The 19864-nt window shown below is 33.0% G+C and overlaps 2 protein-coding genes and 1 non-coding gene across 3 annotated transcripts; 2 read left to right on the forward strand and 1 right to left on the reverse strand.

Annotated features, from left to right (window-relative positions):
- The first annotated feature begins 5646 nt into the window (after window positions 1–5646).
- On the forward strand, window positions 5647–11219 carry LOC110698751 (probable sulfate transporter 3.4). Its single transcript, XM_021876271.1, has 12 exons — window positions 5647–6286; window positions 6739–6787; window positions 6910–7117; window positions 7961–8132; window positions 8397–8462; window positions 8580–8693; window positions 8822–8938; window positions 9068–9194; window positions 9297–9583; window positions 9678–9868; window positions 9951–10036; window positions 10295–11219. The coding sequence occupies exons 1-12, from the start codon at window positions 5891–5893 to the stop codon at window positions 10513–10515; spliced, it is 2034 nt and encodes a 677-aa protein (XP_021731963.1). The 5' UTR covers window positions 5647–5890; the 3' UTR covers window positions 10516–11219.
- Window positions 11220–11976: 757 nt separating this feature from the next.
- On the reverse strand, window positions 11977–19134 carry LOC110698752 (protein SYS1 homolog). Its single transcript, XM_021876272.1, has 3 exons — window positions 18576–19134; window positions 15297–15523; window positions 11977–12460 (listed from the first exon to the last, which is right to left on the reverse strand). The coding sequence occupies exons 1-3, from the start codon at window positions 18797–18799 to the stop codon at window positions 12453–12455; spliced, it is 459 nt and encodes a 152-aa protein (XP_021731964.1). The 5' UTR covers window positions 18800–19134; the 3' UTR covers window positions 11977–12452.
- An 82-nt stretch (window positions 19135–19216) lies between these two features.
- Window positions 19217–19290, forward strand: TRNAR-UCG. Its single transcript has one exon. It is a non-coding gene; the product is annotated as a tRNA-Arg (tRNA).
- The last annotated feature ends 574 nt before the right edge of the window (window positions 19291–19864 follow it).

Consider the following 19864-nt stretch of genomic DNA (forward strand, 5'->3'; position numbering starts at 1 on the left):
TTAGTAGTGTACAACAAAATAACAACATTGTTGAATTAGTAGACTAATCGATAGATAATCGGTTTATACAATTACATATAATAGAAAAATACGGAAAATATTAGCATAGCATTTTCATCCAAAAATAAATAAATATATGTGTTGTCTTTTTTCTATTTATACATTATTGAAATCATGTAAATAGATCACGTACAATATCTTGAATGAGGACCATTATATAAGCGTAGTGTTAATTTCTATAAAGGACGTGTTAATGTGTTAACGTATGTACGTAGTATAGCAATAGCATGCAAGGTAAGGTTATTGTGGCCCGTGCCAATATAATGGTGTTCATCGAGAAGAGTCTTATCCTGATTGTTTGTGCACGGCCATGCAATGCTTTGGCTAATAAAGCATGCATGTATGTAATCTGTGCCACTAGATAGGGCACTCCATGTCCACACATATAACCAACATGTTATATGTGATACATTAGTACCCTAGCTTATTAATTAGTAGAATCCCTATTGTTTTCATGTATTGCTTCAATATCATATATGTCGGATCAATCCGGGTCACTGCTGGGTGGGGTTCAGGTCAGATCAGGTCCAATCGAAATTGACTAGTTATGCTAAATTATTATATCCATGTATATCGAAATTTATAGATCAAGCAAGTCATTTTTGGATCGAGTTAGGTCAGTTCAATCGCATGATGAATGGGTTAGTTTTTGGCACCTCTCGATATTTAAATCATTTTAGGACATTAGATCTTGTCAACCATATCAACAACTTATCAAATACATTCCATAGAGTTCCTAAGCTGGCTTACATTATTGCATTGTTGTAGTTTAATCCACCTAAAATTTGTGCATGTGTCTTATTTTCCGCTCAATTTTGTTTATTTGTTGTTTGTGTGATTAATTACGATTTCTCTTTAACACCGTAAACTTTACATGTGTAAGTTTGTTTTTAAATCTAGCTTCATTTAGCTAATACACAATACTATATATAAATTCCATTGTTATAATATATCTTGATCAGATTTACTCAATTGTAGTTTGATCTCTAAGTCATATAGGACAAATTCAGAGATTGGTTAAAAGATTATGTAACCTTCCTTCTTTTTATCTATCTTTTTATTTTTATTAATTTTTTTTTTTTTTTTGAGAGAAAAACTTATAAAAAAAATTTGTGTAGCAAAAATTGTCACTTTTCAAAAGAAAAAACTAGGACCGCCTAACATAAAAAGTACTTATGATTGTTATGGATATGCAGGGGGAAGGCTAAGGGGGAGCAAAATGTTAGGAATTTTGAGAAATTGGCCAATGGGATATACGTACAGCTCAATTAGGTAAAAAGGATTCGTTCGAAGTATAATTTAATTACAAAAATCACAGTCAAATTTGTAGACCTTAATTATTTTAGTAACTGATTTTAGTAATATTTAGGTCACCAAGTTGAATGATTGATTCCTTAAAAATAAAATAAAAATGGAAAGATTGACAGTTACTGATTTATCAACTTTCATCTTACTGGCTAGGACTAGGAGTATATATTTTTCATCAACTTCATCTGATCTTAATCTATTCACCTTATTTTCATTTATTTCATGAAAAATAAGTTATGATGAGAGTTGATAAATTATTCTACTTTAAATTACAACTATAATAAATTTTATGTTGTACTAAGTTCAAGTAACTTCTGATAAGATTACTTGTAATATAAGTGAAAAGGTGAATAATATACATTGTAAGTGGTGAAATATTTGGAAATATAAACATAATAATAATAATAATAATAATAATAATAATAATAATAATAATAATAATAATAAGATAATATGGATTGGTTTTTTTTTTTTTTTTTTTTTTTAAACATTCCAATATAATACTCCTTTCGTGTTTAAATAAATAACGAAGCATTTTGACTTTTTGCACTATTCATCTAATTTACTTTGACTAATGTTTGTGATTAATTTATATATAAGAATAAATATTGTCTTGCGGGTACTTGTTGAAATCGTCCCAATAAACAGTTTAGTATTATATATACAATTATTATAATTTTTATTTATTGATATTTAAATATATTATCAGTTAAATATTATATTGGCACAAAAAATGTTTTATTTATTTAAACACGTAGGGAGTACAAAATACGAATTACATTTTGTGTGACTAGCTAACTACCAAAATGTTTATAAATCAATGTTTATAAAATACGTTATAGAAATTAAAACTTACTACTTAGCTAGAGTCCTAGACTTTAATGCCACAAAACCATACACTATATAAGAGTTAATTAGGATTTTAACATGCAAGCCTTTACAACACTTGACAAGGTATGACAAACTACTAAACAACTTGAATTGACGAGAAAGCATGCTAGACAAATTATATTGTGGATTAAAATTTTCTTATCTACAAAACATTTTTAAGTTCCTTTGTTTGCTCTTATCCAATACAATAGCAAAACGTGAGAAAATAATCAATGATTGTTAGTTCTCTTCACCTTTCTGATTTTTCTTATCTAGAATAATAAATAGTACCAAAAGTAACATTCATATCTTTAATTGGGTCCTTAACATCTATTTTACAAACAAATTCTTGAAAACTTTGTTGTTCATCTTAGAACCTAAAATACCATTAGTTTTGATATTTTTGATAAAAGTAATTATCATACATTTTCTTGTACTTCAAATCATCTAATAATAAACATCTAATCAGATCAGACATCAATGTTCATAATTTTGTTAATCAATTTAAAAGTAGAAGAGAAATGTAAAGAGATCGATCTCCACCCCCAAGCACCCTACTTAAAGATATTTAAACACAAACCTTTAGAATCTAAAATAACAAGTCTTACTAAGCAAGTCAAACCTCGCCGGACAATATAACTTCTACAAGTACTTCTTAAATAAGTATAAATGTATAATGGTTGCTTTCCATATTCATCTCTGCAAAAACATGTTGGCCCAACTAACTGACTTAGCCTAATGTATAATGAAATTTGAATGGTTGGCTGAGGTAGGCCTTGATAATTTGCTAAAGATTGCACTAAAATAATCAAGTACTTCCTTTTGGGAAAAATAAAAACTTCCTCCCTTTTGTAATAAAAATACGTATAAAATGACCTCACTTTAATCTTTTATCAAGCAGGTAGAATTGACTAATCTGATCTAATAATGCAAATTATAGTTTAGATATTATATGCCCTTTCTGTTAACATAACATACGTGTATTATTTATAATAAAGGGGAAGCAAAATATAAATGTAGGTACACCTACAAAAATACAAAGTAGTATTGAATTGTATAAGATTTTAAGTATAATTTTTGTAAATTAAAATAAATATATCCCGATAAGTTCACGAAAATTAAGTTTAGAAAAGGGTGAATGAGAGCTGCCTAACTCACTACAATTTACAATTACCGATCATAATAATTTACATCCGATCCACTTACTTTAATTTTATGCATTAAGATAAGATAAATTTTGAAACTATAAGTTCAAATAATAAGTTTTTATAGGGTTATCAAAGTTCAATTTACAACCGTGCTTAAAAACTCTAAACCAAATGTGCTCTTAATTTTGAAATAATTAGTGGTGTGAAACAACTAATCGAAATATATTCAACAATTTGTTGTACATATATTATTGAACATTAGATTGCCCTAATTGCACCTGTGTTTTTACATACGTATTAATCAAATGCCTTCCTTATATTACAAATCTTTATGTATCATATATATGTGCTTTTGTATAATGCTTAGGAATGTTAGGATATTTCCTATATAGAATAATATTATCATTTTTCGAACTCTTAAATTAATTAGGTTAACTTCATTATACTTAGCTTTATGAATTATACCGGTACACTTGTTATTATCATAGTGAACAAATTACGTACATATCATGCACACTCTTATATCATACATCATATAAAAATTCAACCCAAACCTTTTGCAATAATACAAAAAACAAAAGTAACTTTACCATATGTTTGGTTTCTAGAGAAAAATATCTCCCCTTCTGAAATCTTTCATAATTTTTTATTTTTTTTATATAAAACATTCAAACATATTTGGCATGCATATATATATATGAATGGAATTAATTATTAGTAAGAGAATCATAACCGAAAGTAAATTAAACAAAAGCCAAGCTCACAATTTTGGAAATTCAAAGAATCTCTTGTTTCAAAAAAGGGATGTAAAATTGTTGTTAAACATTAAAAAAAATTAAGAAAAAAGAGAAACAAAATTTTATTATAAAAAGAAAAAGAGTTAGGACTATTGAAGGATTAAACTATTAGAGTGTTTGCAAAAGAAGAAAGAGTAAACGTGAAGTGTGAAAAGTCATTGATAATTTCGTTCTTTTGGAAAGTCAGAATCTTATGCACTCACATTTTTAAGCTGGTTAAAAGTGATCAACATGTATTGGATTCTTAATTTTGATGGGTTAGATTCTTATTTCCCGGTGTAAGTTGGAGGAAAACAATTAAGTTTTATACGTAAACACGAAGCAAGTTTATTTCAACTTATATTATCTAATACAAATGATAATTATTCTTTATTCCTCATCAGTGTAAGAGGAAATAAAGTTTAGCTTGTTTTGTGTGCGGCTGCTACACCTTGTGACCGGTTGTAAAAGAACAAAATAATTCCATACAGCACTGATTGAGTAACTCCTGTAACATTGACCCAGTAATATAACTCTATAATACTAACGAAGTAACTCATAATATGACTGACCACACAGTATATATAAAAGTTGGTGAATAACGTTATCATAATATTGTCTCAATATTTTATAACATAATAAGGAAATCAATTAAAACAGTAACATGGAGGTCGACATATAAATATATTATTGTCTCGGGGGGTTTGGGGGTTGAGGATTAGCGCTCATTCTAGAGCGAGAACAGAGAAAAAAAAATTATCCTGAAGAATGTAAGCACGTACTAATTAGTGCATTGATTAGTTGGTACTTTATACATAAATGATGCATATAAGTATTCCATCAATTGAACTTAGTCATATATCAATATATGTATTCCATCAATGGAACTTAGTCTAGTTGTAAAAGCTTATATATAAGTCAACATATAATTAAATTGTGTCCAATTAACCCGTAAGCAAATTCAATCGATCCAATAAGACACATCTATACTAACATAGTAACATGCCTATCTCATACTTTCAACTAAGATTTACATACATACAAGGTATTTTTTTGGTACATTCCGTAGATTCCAAACCATTGTTTGGTGTTTATACACAAGGGAGCGTGCAAATGATCAGAAAAAAACCGTTGTGTTACAAGCTCCATGAGCACAACACACGCACATATATCCAAATTGAAACATAAATGACTCACACTCTTCTAGTCAAATGGCTCAAACCCTTGTAAAATTCATGTACATCTTATTGGTCCACTAACTACATCCTCTTGTTTTTTGAAAGAAACACTAACTACGTCCTATTTTTATCGAAAGAAACCCTAACTACATCCTATTATCCCTTTATTATTTATTAATTTTTTCCCCAAAAAGAAAAAGAAATGAAAAAAGTAAAACCCCAAAATTACGAAAATACCCTTTACAACCCTTACACCAATTCTCCTCATAACACCCACCCCTATAAATTCCAATTCCCATCACCCCTCATTCCTACAACTCTAGCTCAAACACACACTCTCCAAACAATTCCTTATAATTATTTTATAATATAAAAAATATTTAAAACTTTTAAATTACCAAAATACCCTTCACACCACCTGTAACACCCACCCCTATAAATTCCAATTCCAATCCCCCTCTCATTTCCCTCAACCCAAAACACACTCACTCTCTCCTAATTATCCTTTAACCAAAACCTCATAATTTTCCCAATTTCCTTGAAAAAAAAAATGGGAGTAAACTCAAATAGAGTAGAAGATGAGAATCACGCATGTTTTGAAACCACTCTCAATATCATCCCAAATCATAACAACAACAATAATAATACAACAGCACAAACAATGGTGGTGCAATTACCAAATAACCCTTCTTCTCCAACAGAATTACACCGTGTTTGTTTGCCACCAAAAAGAAGTACTCTCCAAAAACTAAAACACAGAGTTGCTGATATATTCTTCCCTGATAATCCATTCCATAAATTCAACAACCAAACATGGCTTAAGAAATTAATTCTTACTCTTGAGTTTTTATTCCCTGTTTTTCAATGGGGCCCCACTTATAGTCTTAAGCTTTTTAGGGCTGATCTTATTTCTGGCCTCACCATTGCTAGCCTTGCCATCCCTCAGGTATGTTTTTTTTTGTTTGGTTCGTGCGTAACACACGTCAGTTGGGTGAAATATAATACGTCTTCTCTTGAGAGCACAAAGAATTACAGGATAATTATCTTATGATAAAATGGGTTGCTACTGTATTGTTTTGTTATAAAAGTGCACAAAATTCTGGGTTTTTTTTTCATAATTTTTGCTGGTTTTATGACTTATGATTGAGTAGAGTATGAAAATTAAGTAGAAATAGTAAATATCTAAATTCATGGGACGATCCATGATTTTCGTAGCTGCCCAACTTTATGCGTAATACAACAATACAGTGGTCGATAACATATTTAATGTTTATATGTAAACCGGACTTTTTTTTAAAAAAATAAATAAATAAATTAGGATAATAGAATTAAATGAGAAGTCTTAGTCAAAGAATTTAATTAACAAAATCTTACATTACTTCATTACTTGGATTGCAGGGAATCAGCTATGCAAAGCTAGCCAACCTACCACCAATCATTGGCCTATGTAAGCTACTCAATTTTTTTTTTTTTTTTTTTTTACTTCATCCGTTTTTAAAAGTACTCCTGTTTATACATACGTCGATTGTACTGGAATTTTGACAAAAAAAAAATTGGGAAAAAATGCAGATTCAAGCTTTGTGCCACCATTGATATACTCAATACTTGGGAGTTCTAAGCATTTAGCAGTGGGCCCAGTTTCAATAGCTTCATTAGTAATGGGGACAATGCTAAGTGAAGTTATTTCTCCAACTGAAGAACCAATTCTTTATCTTAAGCTTGCTTTTACTTCTACCTTTTTTTCTGGTGTTTTTCAAGCTGCTCTTGGTTTTCTCAGGTTTGTTAATTTTTTTCTATGTTTTCCCCTTTTTTTTGGGTTTCAACAGTTTTTTGTGAAGAATATTCTAGGAATATTCTTTTTTGTTTTGGGTGGGGTTGGAAAAAATGGTTGAAACACATTTAAAGGGGAAAAAAATCATCATTATGTATCATGTATGTGATCTTACATGTGAATTGTTTTAGGCATAATATGTATGAATGTATCATATTAATGACGTATTGGTACATAATTGTTACGCCTTTATCTCATATCACTTTGACCATTGGTATGTTTATAATCTATTTGTAAAAATTGTAAAATGTAAATATTTTTAGAAAACACATTATGATAAACACAAAAATAACTTACAATCTAACATTTGAATGTGATGTTATGTAAGAAAATTCAAGTGATTTTTTCGTATGTATGTGATGGTATGTAAGCGGTTTTAAAATATCACTATAATAGTTTTATACCGTGAAAGGTAGCTCCTAAGTTAAGGGGGGTCGTCATTTAGTTAGACAACACAAATCATATTACAATAAATAAAAATAATATGGAGTATAAGTTTTTCATAGAGTTACGAGCTAAACTAGTTGACAATCAACACCACCCGGGGTACTTCATATTTAAGACACTCTTCCACACTAAGTTATGATAGTGCAATGAATTACTCCATTTTTCCAAAATAAAGAATTTCGTAGCGGTGGGATGATTAATAGAAAGAGCCAAAGGAATTTGGACTATTACAGAAAGAGATATACCGAAAATTGAAATAAATAAATAAATAAATTCAAAGTAGCAATTTGTAATTTTGTAGTTGAAAGAAATAAATTCAAAAATGTGTGGGTTTAATTGCAGGTTGGGATTTGTGATAGATTTTCTGTCAAAAGCAACCCTAATAGGATTTATGGCTGGGGCAGCAGTCATAGTGTCATTGCAACAGCTCAAGGGTTTACTTGGGATGGTCCACTTTACTAACCAAATGCAGATCATTCCTGTTTTGTCCTCTGTTTTGAAGTACAAAAATGAGGTATTCTAAGTGATTATATTTTTCCGTATATATTCCTTCTTATTTTCATCGGTGTACACTTGTACTTGTACTCGTAGGTCTTGTACGGAGTATAACCTACGAGTACAAGTATTTTTATAAATATGTCCTTTGTCTAGAACTGTAATTCTATCGGTAATTTTATAATTAATGAGTTATTTTTCTCGGTTTGTAATTTCAAATAAAATATTTTGCATTAATGAACAAGGTTGATATTGATAATATTTTTTTTTTTGGGGATGACAGTGGGCTTGGCCAACAATTTTAATGGGCTTATGCTTCCTTTTCTTTCTTCTTTCAGCAAGACATATTGTAAGTAGCACTTTTGCTATTGCTTTTCTTCTTTTGTTGTCGATTTACAATTTTATTTGATTTATTTATTTATATTATGTATTGACACATTTTTTGTCTTTCTAATTTTTTACCCAGAGTGCCAAAAGGCCTAAGTTGTTCTGGTTATCAGCAGCAGCACCATTAACATCAGTTATCCTCTCTACAATCATAGTTTTCGCCATCAAGCCAAAGCCTCAACGTATCCCAATTGTAAGAAAATTATATAAATACTTGGATTTTACACATAAATTACATCGTAGTATAAATAAAATGGTACATTAGAAGAATTCATGGCATTGTTTAGATATAAATCACGCTGTTCTTTTGTAATGTACTAGATTGGTTACTTGCCTAAGGGCCTCAACCCACCTTCAGCAAACATGCTCTATTTCAGTGGCGCTTATCTCGGGCTTGCCATCAAAACTGGCATTGTTAGCGGCATTCTTGCTCTCACTGTAAGCATTCTGCATACTAATATATCTAATTTACAATCATGAACTATATATCCAACAATATACGAAGTATTTTTCTTGCAAAAGATCGAAACTTACATGTATATCTTTCGTCCCCTTTCTTATTTGTAGGAAGGAATTGCTGTTGGAAGAACATTTGCAACCCTTAACAACTACCAAGTTGATGGTAACAAAGAAATGATGGCTATTGGTCTCATGAATATGGCGGGTTCTTGCTCTTCTTGCTATGTCACAACAGGTAATAATTTCATATTCTATAATCTATACTTGAGGAACACATTTTATGATTTTTTATCCCCCGATTTTTAGCTAATTATTTCTTCAAATCATAATTTTGCAGGGTCATTTTCAAGGTCTGCAGTAAACTATAATGCAGGAGCAAAAACCGCAATCTCAAACGTAGTCATGGCATCAGCAGTCCTCATTACTCTTTTGTTCCTCATGCCTCTGTTCCATTACACACCGACTGTTATCTTAGCTGCTATCATCATCACAGCAGTCATTGGTTTAATCGATTACCAAGCAGCTATTCATTTGTGGAAGGTTGATAAACTTGATTTCTTGGCTTGTGTTTGCTCCTTCTTCGGCGTCCTCTTTGTTTCAGTTCCTCTGGGACTTGCTATTGCTGTAAGTCAATCTGTTTTATACTCTTTTAAGTAAAAGATCATATAAAGTCCTGGGAATGACAGCCTCATGATATAATGAAATAATCATTTTACAGGTTGGAATTTCGGTGTTCAAAATTTTGCTTCATGTCACAAGGCCAAACACAAATGTTCTAGGAAACATTCCCGGAACTCAAACTTACCAAAGCCTTGGTAGATATAGAGAAGCAATGAGGATCCCTTCGTTCCTCATCCTCGCTATTGAGTCTCCTATCTACTTTGCAAACTCAACATATCTTCAGGAGAGGTTCGACTACTATCCTATTCTCATGGCATTCAGAAATAGATATTAATTATTTTCAATTAACCTAACACAACTCGTGATACAGAATACTAAGATGGGTTCGAGAGGAGGAAGAGCGACTCAAAGCTAACAACGACAGTATTATGAAATGCGTAATCTTAGACATGAGTGGTAAGTTAGAATCTAGCATCCCCTGTTTTCTTTAGCTCAAGCAGCTACTTTCAAGTCATACATATATTCTTTCAAGGTTCGGACTACATAATGTGCCTCTATTTTGAACTATGCACATCTCACAAATTTGTTTCACTTTCTTGTTATATACGTTGTCGAGTTTGTCTAAACCAACCCTTACCCGACTACCCACCCTACCTTGAATGATACGCGTAAGCACACCACCTGATTCACCCATTTGCAATTTCTTTTATGCAGCCGTGACAGCTATAGATACAAGTGGGATCGAACTGCTTGGCGAGCTCAGGAAGATGCTTGAAAGAATGTCGCTGCAGCTAGTACTAGCAAATCCAGCAGGAAATGTGATGGAAAAACTGCACCTTTCAAAAGTGATAGAATCCTTTGGCTCACAAGGGCTTTACTTGACAGTAGGAGAAGCAATAGCTGATATTTCCTCATCATGGAAAGCTCAACCTTAACCAACTTCCAAGAGGCAATTCAAGTAGACATAAAATATAATTGGAATCATTTTAGGTTAGAATTAGTCGAGCCGAGTTGTAGCAGTACTATGTATATGTAACTAATGTGAACCGTCAAGTTCGAGCTCTTTCAAGGAGGAGATTTTGAGGCCTTTTTTTTTTTTTTTTTTTTTTTTTTTAAGTAGGTCTTTGTCCTTTCGGAAAAAAATAATGGAAGATAAGTTGCGCGAAATAGCCAAAATACCCTGTGACGGTAGGCAAATACCGTTATTTTTATGTTCTTTCTCCTTCCTTTTTGTCGTTGTCGCTTTCATTTTATAAAACCTTATCAAGAGAATAATTAATCTGTTGATTAGAAAGAAAAGCTTCAAAATTATTAAATGAAAGGTTGGAGAAAAGGGAAGAAAAGTGTATATAATTTTGGCTGATTAGTACAGATTTTTGACACAAAATGGGATACCCCATTAACAAGATTCTGAAAAATAATATTAGAAGAAACAACAGTACTAACCATTAAGCCAATTTATGAATGTTGATAAGCATATTGTAGACTAGGTAACCCTACCACATTTCTACTTTTTTCAAAACAGAATCAATTTTTTTCTTTTTTTTTTTGATAAATAGAAGCCATTAAAACTGCCTTCTCATCTTAAAGATAAGTCAATCTTTATCAATCACCCAAAAAAAAAAAAAAAAAAAAAAAAGCACTATTATTTTTGATATGATATAGAAGTCTTTGTTTGTAATATACTTTTGGTAAAATGCAATATTTGTGATGGGGCTCAACTTCCAACTTGATGAGTTGACCCTCAACCACTGATGGTAGGATGTAGAAGTAATTACTCGAAAATTGATCCATCTCCTTGTCAGTTGTCACTCGAAAACTTTGCTTTGGGTGTACCGTCTTTATGTCCTATCAATGTATTACAGACTTGTGTAAAAGGAGATGGAAAAACAAATGGATATGGCTAAGAGGGCAGCAACAATTACTGAGACAATTGGCTACTTTTTACTTGCTTCTAAATTTTACCTATGATTGTCTCCACCCACAAAGAACAATGAAATGAACATAGCATTTCAATAATTGTTATCTATACAAAATGGATAATTAGGATGTCAATTCTATCTTCTTTTGTGGCTCCACTTCGATTATTTACATAGATAATTCTGTAGATTTGATACAGTAATTGTCAGAATATAGAGTTATTCCTTGGTCTCAAAATAATATCCCCTCTTTCGCAAGGAGATACACTGAATTGAAAGCCGAATTAGCTTCTTTCAATGAGGCGTACATACGAACGAGCAAACTAGAGCATGCAAATGTGATTCTAGTTGCATAAAGGTAAATGCAAGCAAGTGTGCAGAGACAAATGAGGCGGACATACGAAAAACCAAACTAGAGCATGCAAATGTGATTCAAGTTGCATAAAGGATAAATGCAAGCAAGTGTGCAGAGACGAATGCATGCACAAAAAACAGAGACAAACAAAGAAAGCCAAAAGTTGTACAGGAGTTCATGCCAGCAATACCAAAGATTTTCTATTGTCAAGAAAAAATAACGGCCCAAAACAATGCACAACCAATGAACCAATGTAGCCATTTGAGATTTGATTTGATGAAATCTGAACAATTAATTGATCCTCTTGAGAAGATGCCTAGATATTTTACAAGTTCTTGGAAAGCTATGCGACCTAGTAACAGCAAAAGATCTATGTTTCCAAATACCTCTTTAACTCTTGCTGAGTGCTGCCCCCATGTGGAATCAACTAAAACAATAAGAGCTCCATGTAAAGCGCTCCAGTCAATCCATCCTCATGAAATATAACTTGATAATCTATATATACTTAAGTTTCCTCCACAAGCGCCTCAGAGAGCAAAGCCACCAATTCCAAGTTAAGAATAACAATTTCTCTCACAGATAGGTTTTTTCCGGTCAATCATACATCTGTACAAGCGAAGTGTCAATCAACACACAGTTTATGGAAATTATTCATTTTGGATATTCAGACAGTAATACCACATTATAGCAGATAGAACAAGCAAACAAACAAACCAAAACAATTGCACAAGAATTAGATGCCCTCAATTTTGAATTTTACTTATATGCATTTCAACCATGACCAGTGCAACAAACTGATGAAACTACTTGCATTCACCCCCCCCCCCACACCCCCCGAAAAAAAAAAAAAAAAAAAAAGGAAAAGAGAGAACCAAATTCATGCTAACATACTGCAACTGAACTCTGAACTCTTAACTCTACATAGATCACCACCACTTGGCCCATAGAAGCAGACATTGGGCGTAGCAGGTAAAACCCATAGTTGAGATGCATACAATACCAAGTGACTAGTGATGTTCACATGAGGCAATGCTCACATACTAAGATTAATTTGAACCAAGTCAAACCCAATCATTAATTCGCTATCTGATGATTTACCATGGGCGACAAAAGATGAAAAAAATTGAAAGACAAAACATTTATTTCCGGTTTTCTCCTAGCTTGAAATAAAGTGAAGTCATAGGCTCAAAGAATTGGACTACTTGTATTTATAATAATAAAAAAGACAAGCATCTCTTCTGGTTTTCTTCTAGCCTGTATTAAAATGTAGTCATTGGCTCAAAGAATAAAACTACATGTTTTGCAATTGCACCATCTCTTTCTTCTACGCATCGACATCTCTAACATTTCCATTCCCAAAATCCCAATACACTTTTGATGATCAGCAAGGTTCCTTTTCCCTTTCAGATTTGGGGTATCTTCAACAGGATGTGACACAGACACGACCAGCCGTTGGTTTTACAGTTGTGTTCATGATTGTCACCTACTTATTCAGTAATAGGTGTCCCAAACTGGCTTTAATATTTTTTTGAACATTTCATTGTCATAAGCACATGTTGGGGATTTGTCCTCTAGGCAACTTCATGCAGCTCTACTGCAGGTCAAATCATTTTTCTCAATTGCCATCATCAGGAAGTCAATATGTTTTCTCAATTGAGACAGAAATAACTAATAAATTACTTCCACAATTCTGCCAATATATTTATATGCACGATTAATTGAAATTTCAAAAATCAATTTCTTGGTCTGTATCTTCAGTTTTAAGAAACTTAACATTCTTCCGTGAAGACCCGCACAAAGAACCTCCAAGATCTTACATATGTACCTGATAAAAAAAATAGTGATAGTAGACACTCATAGGCTGGCTTCCTGATTGATAACACACTATAATATCTGGCTTTCAAAACCTTACTAGTGAACGCTCATCACTTTTGTCAGTCCCTGGTGGCTATTTATCTCGTCAATACTCAACTGCCACAACTGAGACTGCCATTCTCACAATCCATCAAGACAGCCAAAAGCCATTATATATATGATTTTTACAAGTGAGAAGCAAAGATAATAGTATTCCAGGGGGAGATCACTCAGTAGTAAGAGAAACACTACTTCCCATTCAACTGATCCCATCAGGAAAAGCAATGGGAAGATCGATGCAGCCAAACAACTCCCAAGAGATGAAGAAAAAAGCAATCATCTTCACAGATGTTACCATTTTGCACACTGAAACACCCTAACTACACCTAATACTTTGCATCTACCTAATCTGAATCACCAACTTCATCCTACATGAGATCTAAAACAAGATGTGACGCAGTTTATCATCCAATCTCACTAAACCAGACTATATCACTAAGTAATTCAACATACCATCAAGACTAGAAAAACCATATCCCATGCATATATCACAAGGTAATTCATGATACCATCAAGACCAGAAAATCCCTATCCCATCAAGACCATATCTTGTGATTGACACCTGAAACCCCACAAAGAGTTGAAAAGTGAATCCTACAAATTCCAGGCCGCAGCTGCCACCTCCAGTAGCCACTGCAAAACAATCCTAAGCCAGTGGATCTACAAGTCCAGACACACAACTCCTGATAGACCTTGAAACATTAATGACACTAGGGAGATAAAAGGAACTTGAACAAGCAGATCATTCAGATCTACACTCAGATCTAAGGTCTTTCAAACCCAGACTACTCATGTTACTGATCTAGTGGGGCATGATTTTCCCTAGCCAATACAACAACATTTTGAAGTGCAAAACAAAAGGTTCAAAATACAAGCACATTCTGATCCAGTATATGGGTAATATCATAATATGTATCAGAATAATCACAAAAAAGCTAAGTTTAGGCTTTTTGCTATCAGCTCATTTTGTGCAAGTATATTCTAGCCTTGGAAACAGCATTAAAAATAAATTTATATTGTTTCACTTGTTAGTAAATATGAATTGACAACAACAGCAGTGAGTTGGTATTGTCTTCTCACATGCTCATTATTGGCGTTTGCTAGAATGAAGAATGAAAGAACTAGAAAGTTAAAGATCAAGACATACCTATTGAAGCAGCCATATAACAAGTACTTCCTCTGTTTCTATTTACTTGACACATAGCCTTAGGCACAATATTTAAGGAGAGAAGAGAGAAATTGTAGTTTTGTGGCCTTTGTTGCACATGGCTTACCTTATTACCCCTAAAAGTTGCCCCCATGTGCACTTTATGAGGGTAATTTAAAGAATTTATCTACCAAAAGCTTACCAAATATAGTATGGGTCAAGTAATATGACATTTCCATTTTAGGAATGTTAGTCAAGTAAATAGAAATGGAGGAAGTATATCAATATACACGCAATAAAAAATAAAGCTATGGATTACTAAAAACTAGAGTTTTGAAATAATAATTTAAATGCCAAGGTGTAAATTGATTATCTGCTTACTTGAACGTAAACGAGTAATAGGAATCTCCCGAAGTTCACGTCTTATGCACAAGTATTCACCAAGCAATGCCATAACTGCAAGTCCAGCAATATTAACAATCCACCACGTAAATGACGAAGGCCATCCACCATACACAACACAAATGAAGAGATGGATGATGTAGATAGTTGCGGAAAAATCTAAGCACTTTTTTGCCCTCTCAACCAGATACAGTAGATAGCCAGCTCTGATCATAGATGAAATTACATAAATTAGATTTTTTATGACACCTAAGAAATACGATCAAATCTAAATAAACTGTTTTAGAACTTAGTATGCACTTAAAAAAATAAATAAAATAATAAGACAATCCTGCAAAGAGAACACCAAGATATATCTTATACAAGTCAGAAAAGATTAAGCAATTACGCTAGAACTACAAATCCCTGTAAGAAAAGATAAAATGAAAACCTAGTAAATTTCCATATCCATTAGTGAGCAAAGGCATTAGGTGGTTCGACCATCAGCTGATCATAGTTGATGGTTTAAAGAGGCCCCATCCAACCCCATTGGACTCTGTTCTAGTTCAGAACACTGATTAATGGTACAATCGCATTCTTTACAAATTTGTTGATGTATTACATTCAAGTACCCACAGTCTACTCCATGCAAGAGAAAAAACAAACCAATAGAAAAAAAATTAGTAGACACCAAAGGTATGAAACAACATCCCCCCCCCCTCCCACCTCTACCCCCTAATAATGTTGCTTTAAAACTTCGCAAAACTCACCTTTTCCCAATTCATAGACCAATTTTCAAAAAATTCAGAGAAACTTGCACTAATGTGTTTGCTCCCCCCATAATGCATTAAATTCTAGGCCAATTTGATTGTTAAAATATGTACAGTTTAAGTTTTGAAAAAGGTTCCTCAAACAAATTGCTCAATTGTTGTCGAAGCTGCTAAATACTCTTCACAAGTTGACGATGTTACCAACTTACCACTGTCTGTCTTTCAAAGTCCAGATGAAAGGTGTAAGTCCATTCAGCAGTACTTTTCCTTTCATCTTGGTCAGCGACCCAATCGTTATCAAATTTTCCAACTAGTCTTAAATTGTCTCCGTAAGCATAAATCATCTCACAATTTAAGATGCTTTTTTGACCATCCAATCCTGTTTGCAGCACTTACATAGGATGTAATAGGTGTCTCAACATATATACTAACATGACCAACTCCAAAGCCGATGTTCAGTCGTGGTAAAGTGCCTCAGACTTCCAACTAGGCTTCTGTATAAAGTTAAGTCATTTAATTTCCCCTCTCCAATTTGTCTCCATACCTGTTGTAACAGTATGGAATAATGGTTTGCACGATATTCATTATAAACTTCCTAAGTAGCTTATTTGTGTAGTTCTTCTCTAAAACAGAAATTAAACTTTGATGTGGACCAACTTCTATTCCAAGAATAAAAATAGTATACACATCTATCTCTAATTTTAAACTCATAAACTCGTAGAGCACGGCAGCCTTTGGCTAATGCAAGAGAAGGAAAAATCATCTTCATGTAAGCTAATTTTCAGAATATCTCCTACAAACTCATATGGCCATTTGATCAATCCAAATAGAATCTTAAAGTCTTAATAGCCATCAATGCCCGCAATTCAGCCGATAAATGCCTTCTTTCATGTCTTAGGTAAAAACTTTTGGTACTTCCACTTATGTCTTAAGACTGAGGAATGTGGACTTAAGAATGAGGAACAAATACTTCCACAATTAGTTTGTAGCCTTTTGCTACAAATTCCCACCCCCTTCTTACCCCCATCCGTCTCCCCCTCCAAAAAAAAAAATCAGAACCAGCAGTATTACCCATTAAAGAGATGCTTCTAGCATAACCTTTATGAGAGAATCGCTACATCAGACAAATTACAAATGAAAAGTCAATATTCCATCTCAAATAACTTGAATGCATTCTACCGTAACCTTTTACTTTCTTCTATTTAAGAAGCTAGAGACATCCACCATTGACCAGAAAAAAAGGCAAAGATGACATCTTCATATTAACATCTTTAAAAGGACCGGTCCTCCTATACTATCCTTCTGTTAAGGAGCAATCCTTAGATGCTTTTTCATTCTGTCTAAAAACTTCCCTTGCTATTTTACCACTAAGACTTATTTCAAAGGAGCCAACACAATAGATTAGAATCCATGCCCTTGGTTATCCATTCATTTTCTACTACCATCCAATACCTTCAATAATACTCTTTATTGACAAAATCTAAGAGAAAGCTAGCAATGGAGGAGTCCCGAGTCAAACTTCTATGTCACTAATAGTCTTTAACATCTTCCTCACTCAAAGACCTTTTAGGCTTTTACTCATCACTACTTATGTCTTAGTACCCACCAAAAATATTCCAAATTAATAAAACAATTCTCAACTCTAAACTATTGGCCATATTAAGAGGCGATCTGATGCTAACTTCCTATTGTCTCATAGTCCTTTATTCATGAAATATACAACTCCTCTTGTTAGCCCTCTTAGAAACTAAGATCAAAAATTGTTTCTTACTTCATACATCTAGCTTTCGGTTGCAATCACAGAAGACTTAATAACTAGTCCTTAGAACTTTGCTCTTCCAACAAAGCCAAACTAGTACATTAAACCCAACATGTCTAACAATCTCCTGAATTGAACAAAAGTCTTGACTCCATCAGACTATGATTCATAAACTTAGTTTGGAATAATTAGGATACAAAAATGTCTAACCAATCCAATCTTTTGGCTATGTATACAAAATCTACAACCACGTACAACTACTCATCAAAAAGAAATTGATCAAAATCCATAATTGAGTACCCACCCTTCTTTATTTCTTTTCTGCGATTTGTACTACAACAAACACCAAGTAACAAAACACTTTTTCATTTATACAATGTTCAACCACCAACGCGAGGCATAATCATAAATCTAAAATCAGATCAAAACATCATTCTTAGTAGTTAGTACAGAAAGCACCTTCATTACTCTTTCATAAAACTTACCAAATCAAATAACCAATTACCAAATCCATTCAACTTCATCAACCCTCAAGCATCTTCAGAAAATTTACCTACCCCATTGGTCCAAACTAGATCATAATTCTCAGAATATAAGCTCAACCTAACAATAAAATACAAACCCACCCAACAAAAATAAAAATAAAAAACCCCAAATATAGCAAAATATCTAAAACTATTATTACAACATAATTGATGAATTATAATCATAATTATAAGAAATTAAAACAAATTAGGAAAATGGGCTTACCCAGCAAGGGAAGTGAGGAGGAAGGAAGCAATGACACACCAACCAGTGACGGTAGAAGCAGTAACAGCGGCGAAATCGAAGAAATAAAAGAGGCTCATTCTGGAAACCCTAGTGCCAACTAAAAGGGCAAGCAATAACCCCAGTGTTACATAATACAAACATTGCAAACACACAATTTGAGCGACGATCAACCATGGGTCCCACACCACCGCCCCATAGAACATGGCTCTACTTTCTCTCTCCTACTGAATTTCGATCAACACTGAATTCCGATTCCAGTAATTAGGGTTCTACGGAACCCATGAAATCAAAATTCGGATCTTTTGGATTAAAATCGATGAATCAGATGTGAAAGAAAGATTAACAAATTATGTGAATGTTGAAGTGATTTGGAGAGTTGAAGATCAAATTGATCTGATTTGGGGGAATTGTTGAAATTAGGGTTTGATAATTGGAAAAAAAATCAGTGAATCGGAAGAGAAAAGGGGAAGAAAGGAGACCGTTGAGACAGCTGATTCTTCCACTTCACATAAACAGAGAGAGAAAGAAAGAAAGTGAGGAGAGAGAAAATCGTTGTAATTTTATGTTAATTTAGAAATGATTATTTATGTATGTTGATTATGATAAAAGATTCATCAACAGACCGCATAGCGCAGTGGATTAGCGCGTTTGACTTCGGATCAAAAGGTCGTGGGTTCGACTCCCACTGTGGTCGAATTTGCTTTTGCAGTTTGTGATCTCTTTTTGGTTTTCGCATAAAATGCAGCTTTATATATTAGTGGGCAATGCCAAGAAAATGCAAGTTTATCAATATGATAAACAAAATTTTAAATGGTAAAATTGTAAATAAATTAATAACTTTATATTAAATATAGGTCCCACTGTTGTTGATATATTTACGAAAATGCTATGATGACTGGACATTGGATCAGACGTTTTGGCTAGTGGCTAGTTTTGAGTTTGGGTGATGCCCTGCTTTGTTTATTTGATTTTGCAAAGACGTTTTGGCTAGAATGCCCATATTTGGTGATATTAGCTAAACTCAAGTCGGCTTAATTTTTGTAGACTCGTGAAAGATTTAAACTCAATACTAGTAAATACTTAGTATACGTTCAGATAACTAGCGTTGGGTCTGACCGTCTGAGTGATGCATACCTTATCAACTTTCCCAAAAATATATTCTTCACGAAAATAATTAGTAAAGTTCAACCAAATTATATTTGCCAGCCTAAATAATTGGACTGTCTTAAAAAAATTGAAAAAAAAAAACATTTTTTATCTCTAACAAA

Source organism: Chenopodium quinoa, unplaced genomic scaffold (genome assembly GCF_001683475.1).
Source record: "Chenopodium quinoa cultivar QQ74 unplaced genomic scaffold, ASM168347v1, whole genome shotgun sequence".
Lineage (NCBI taxonomy): Eukaryota > Viridiplantae > Streptophyta > Magnoliopsida > Caryophyllales > Amaranthaceae > Chenopodium > Chenopodium quinoa.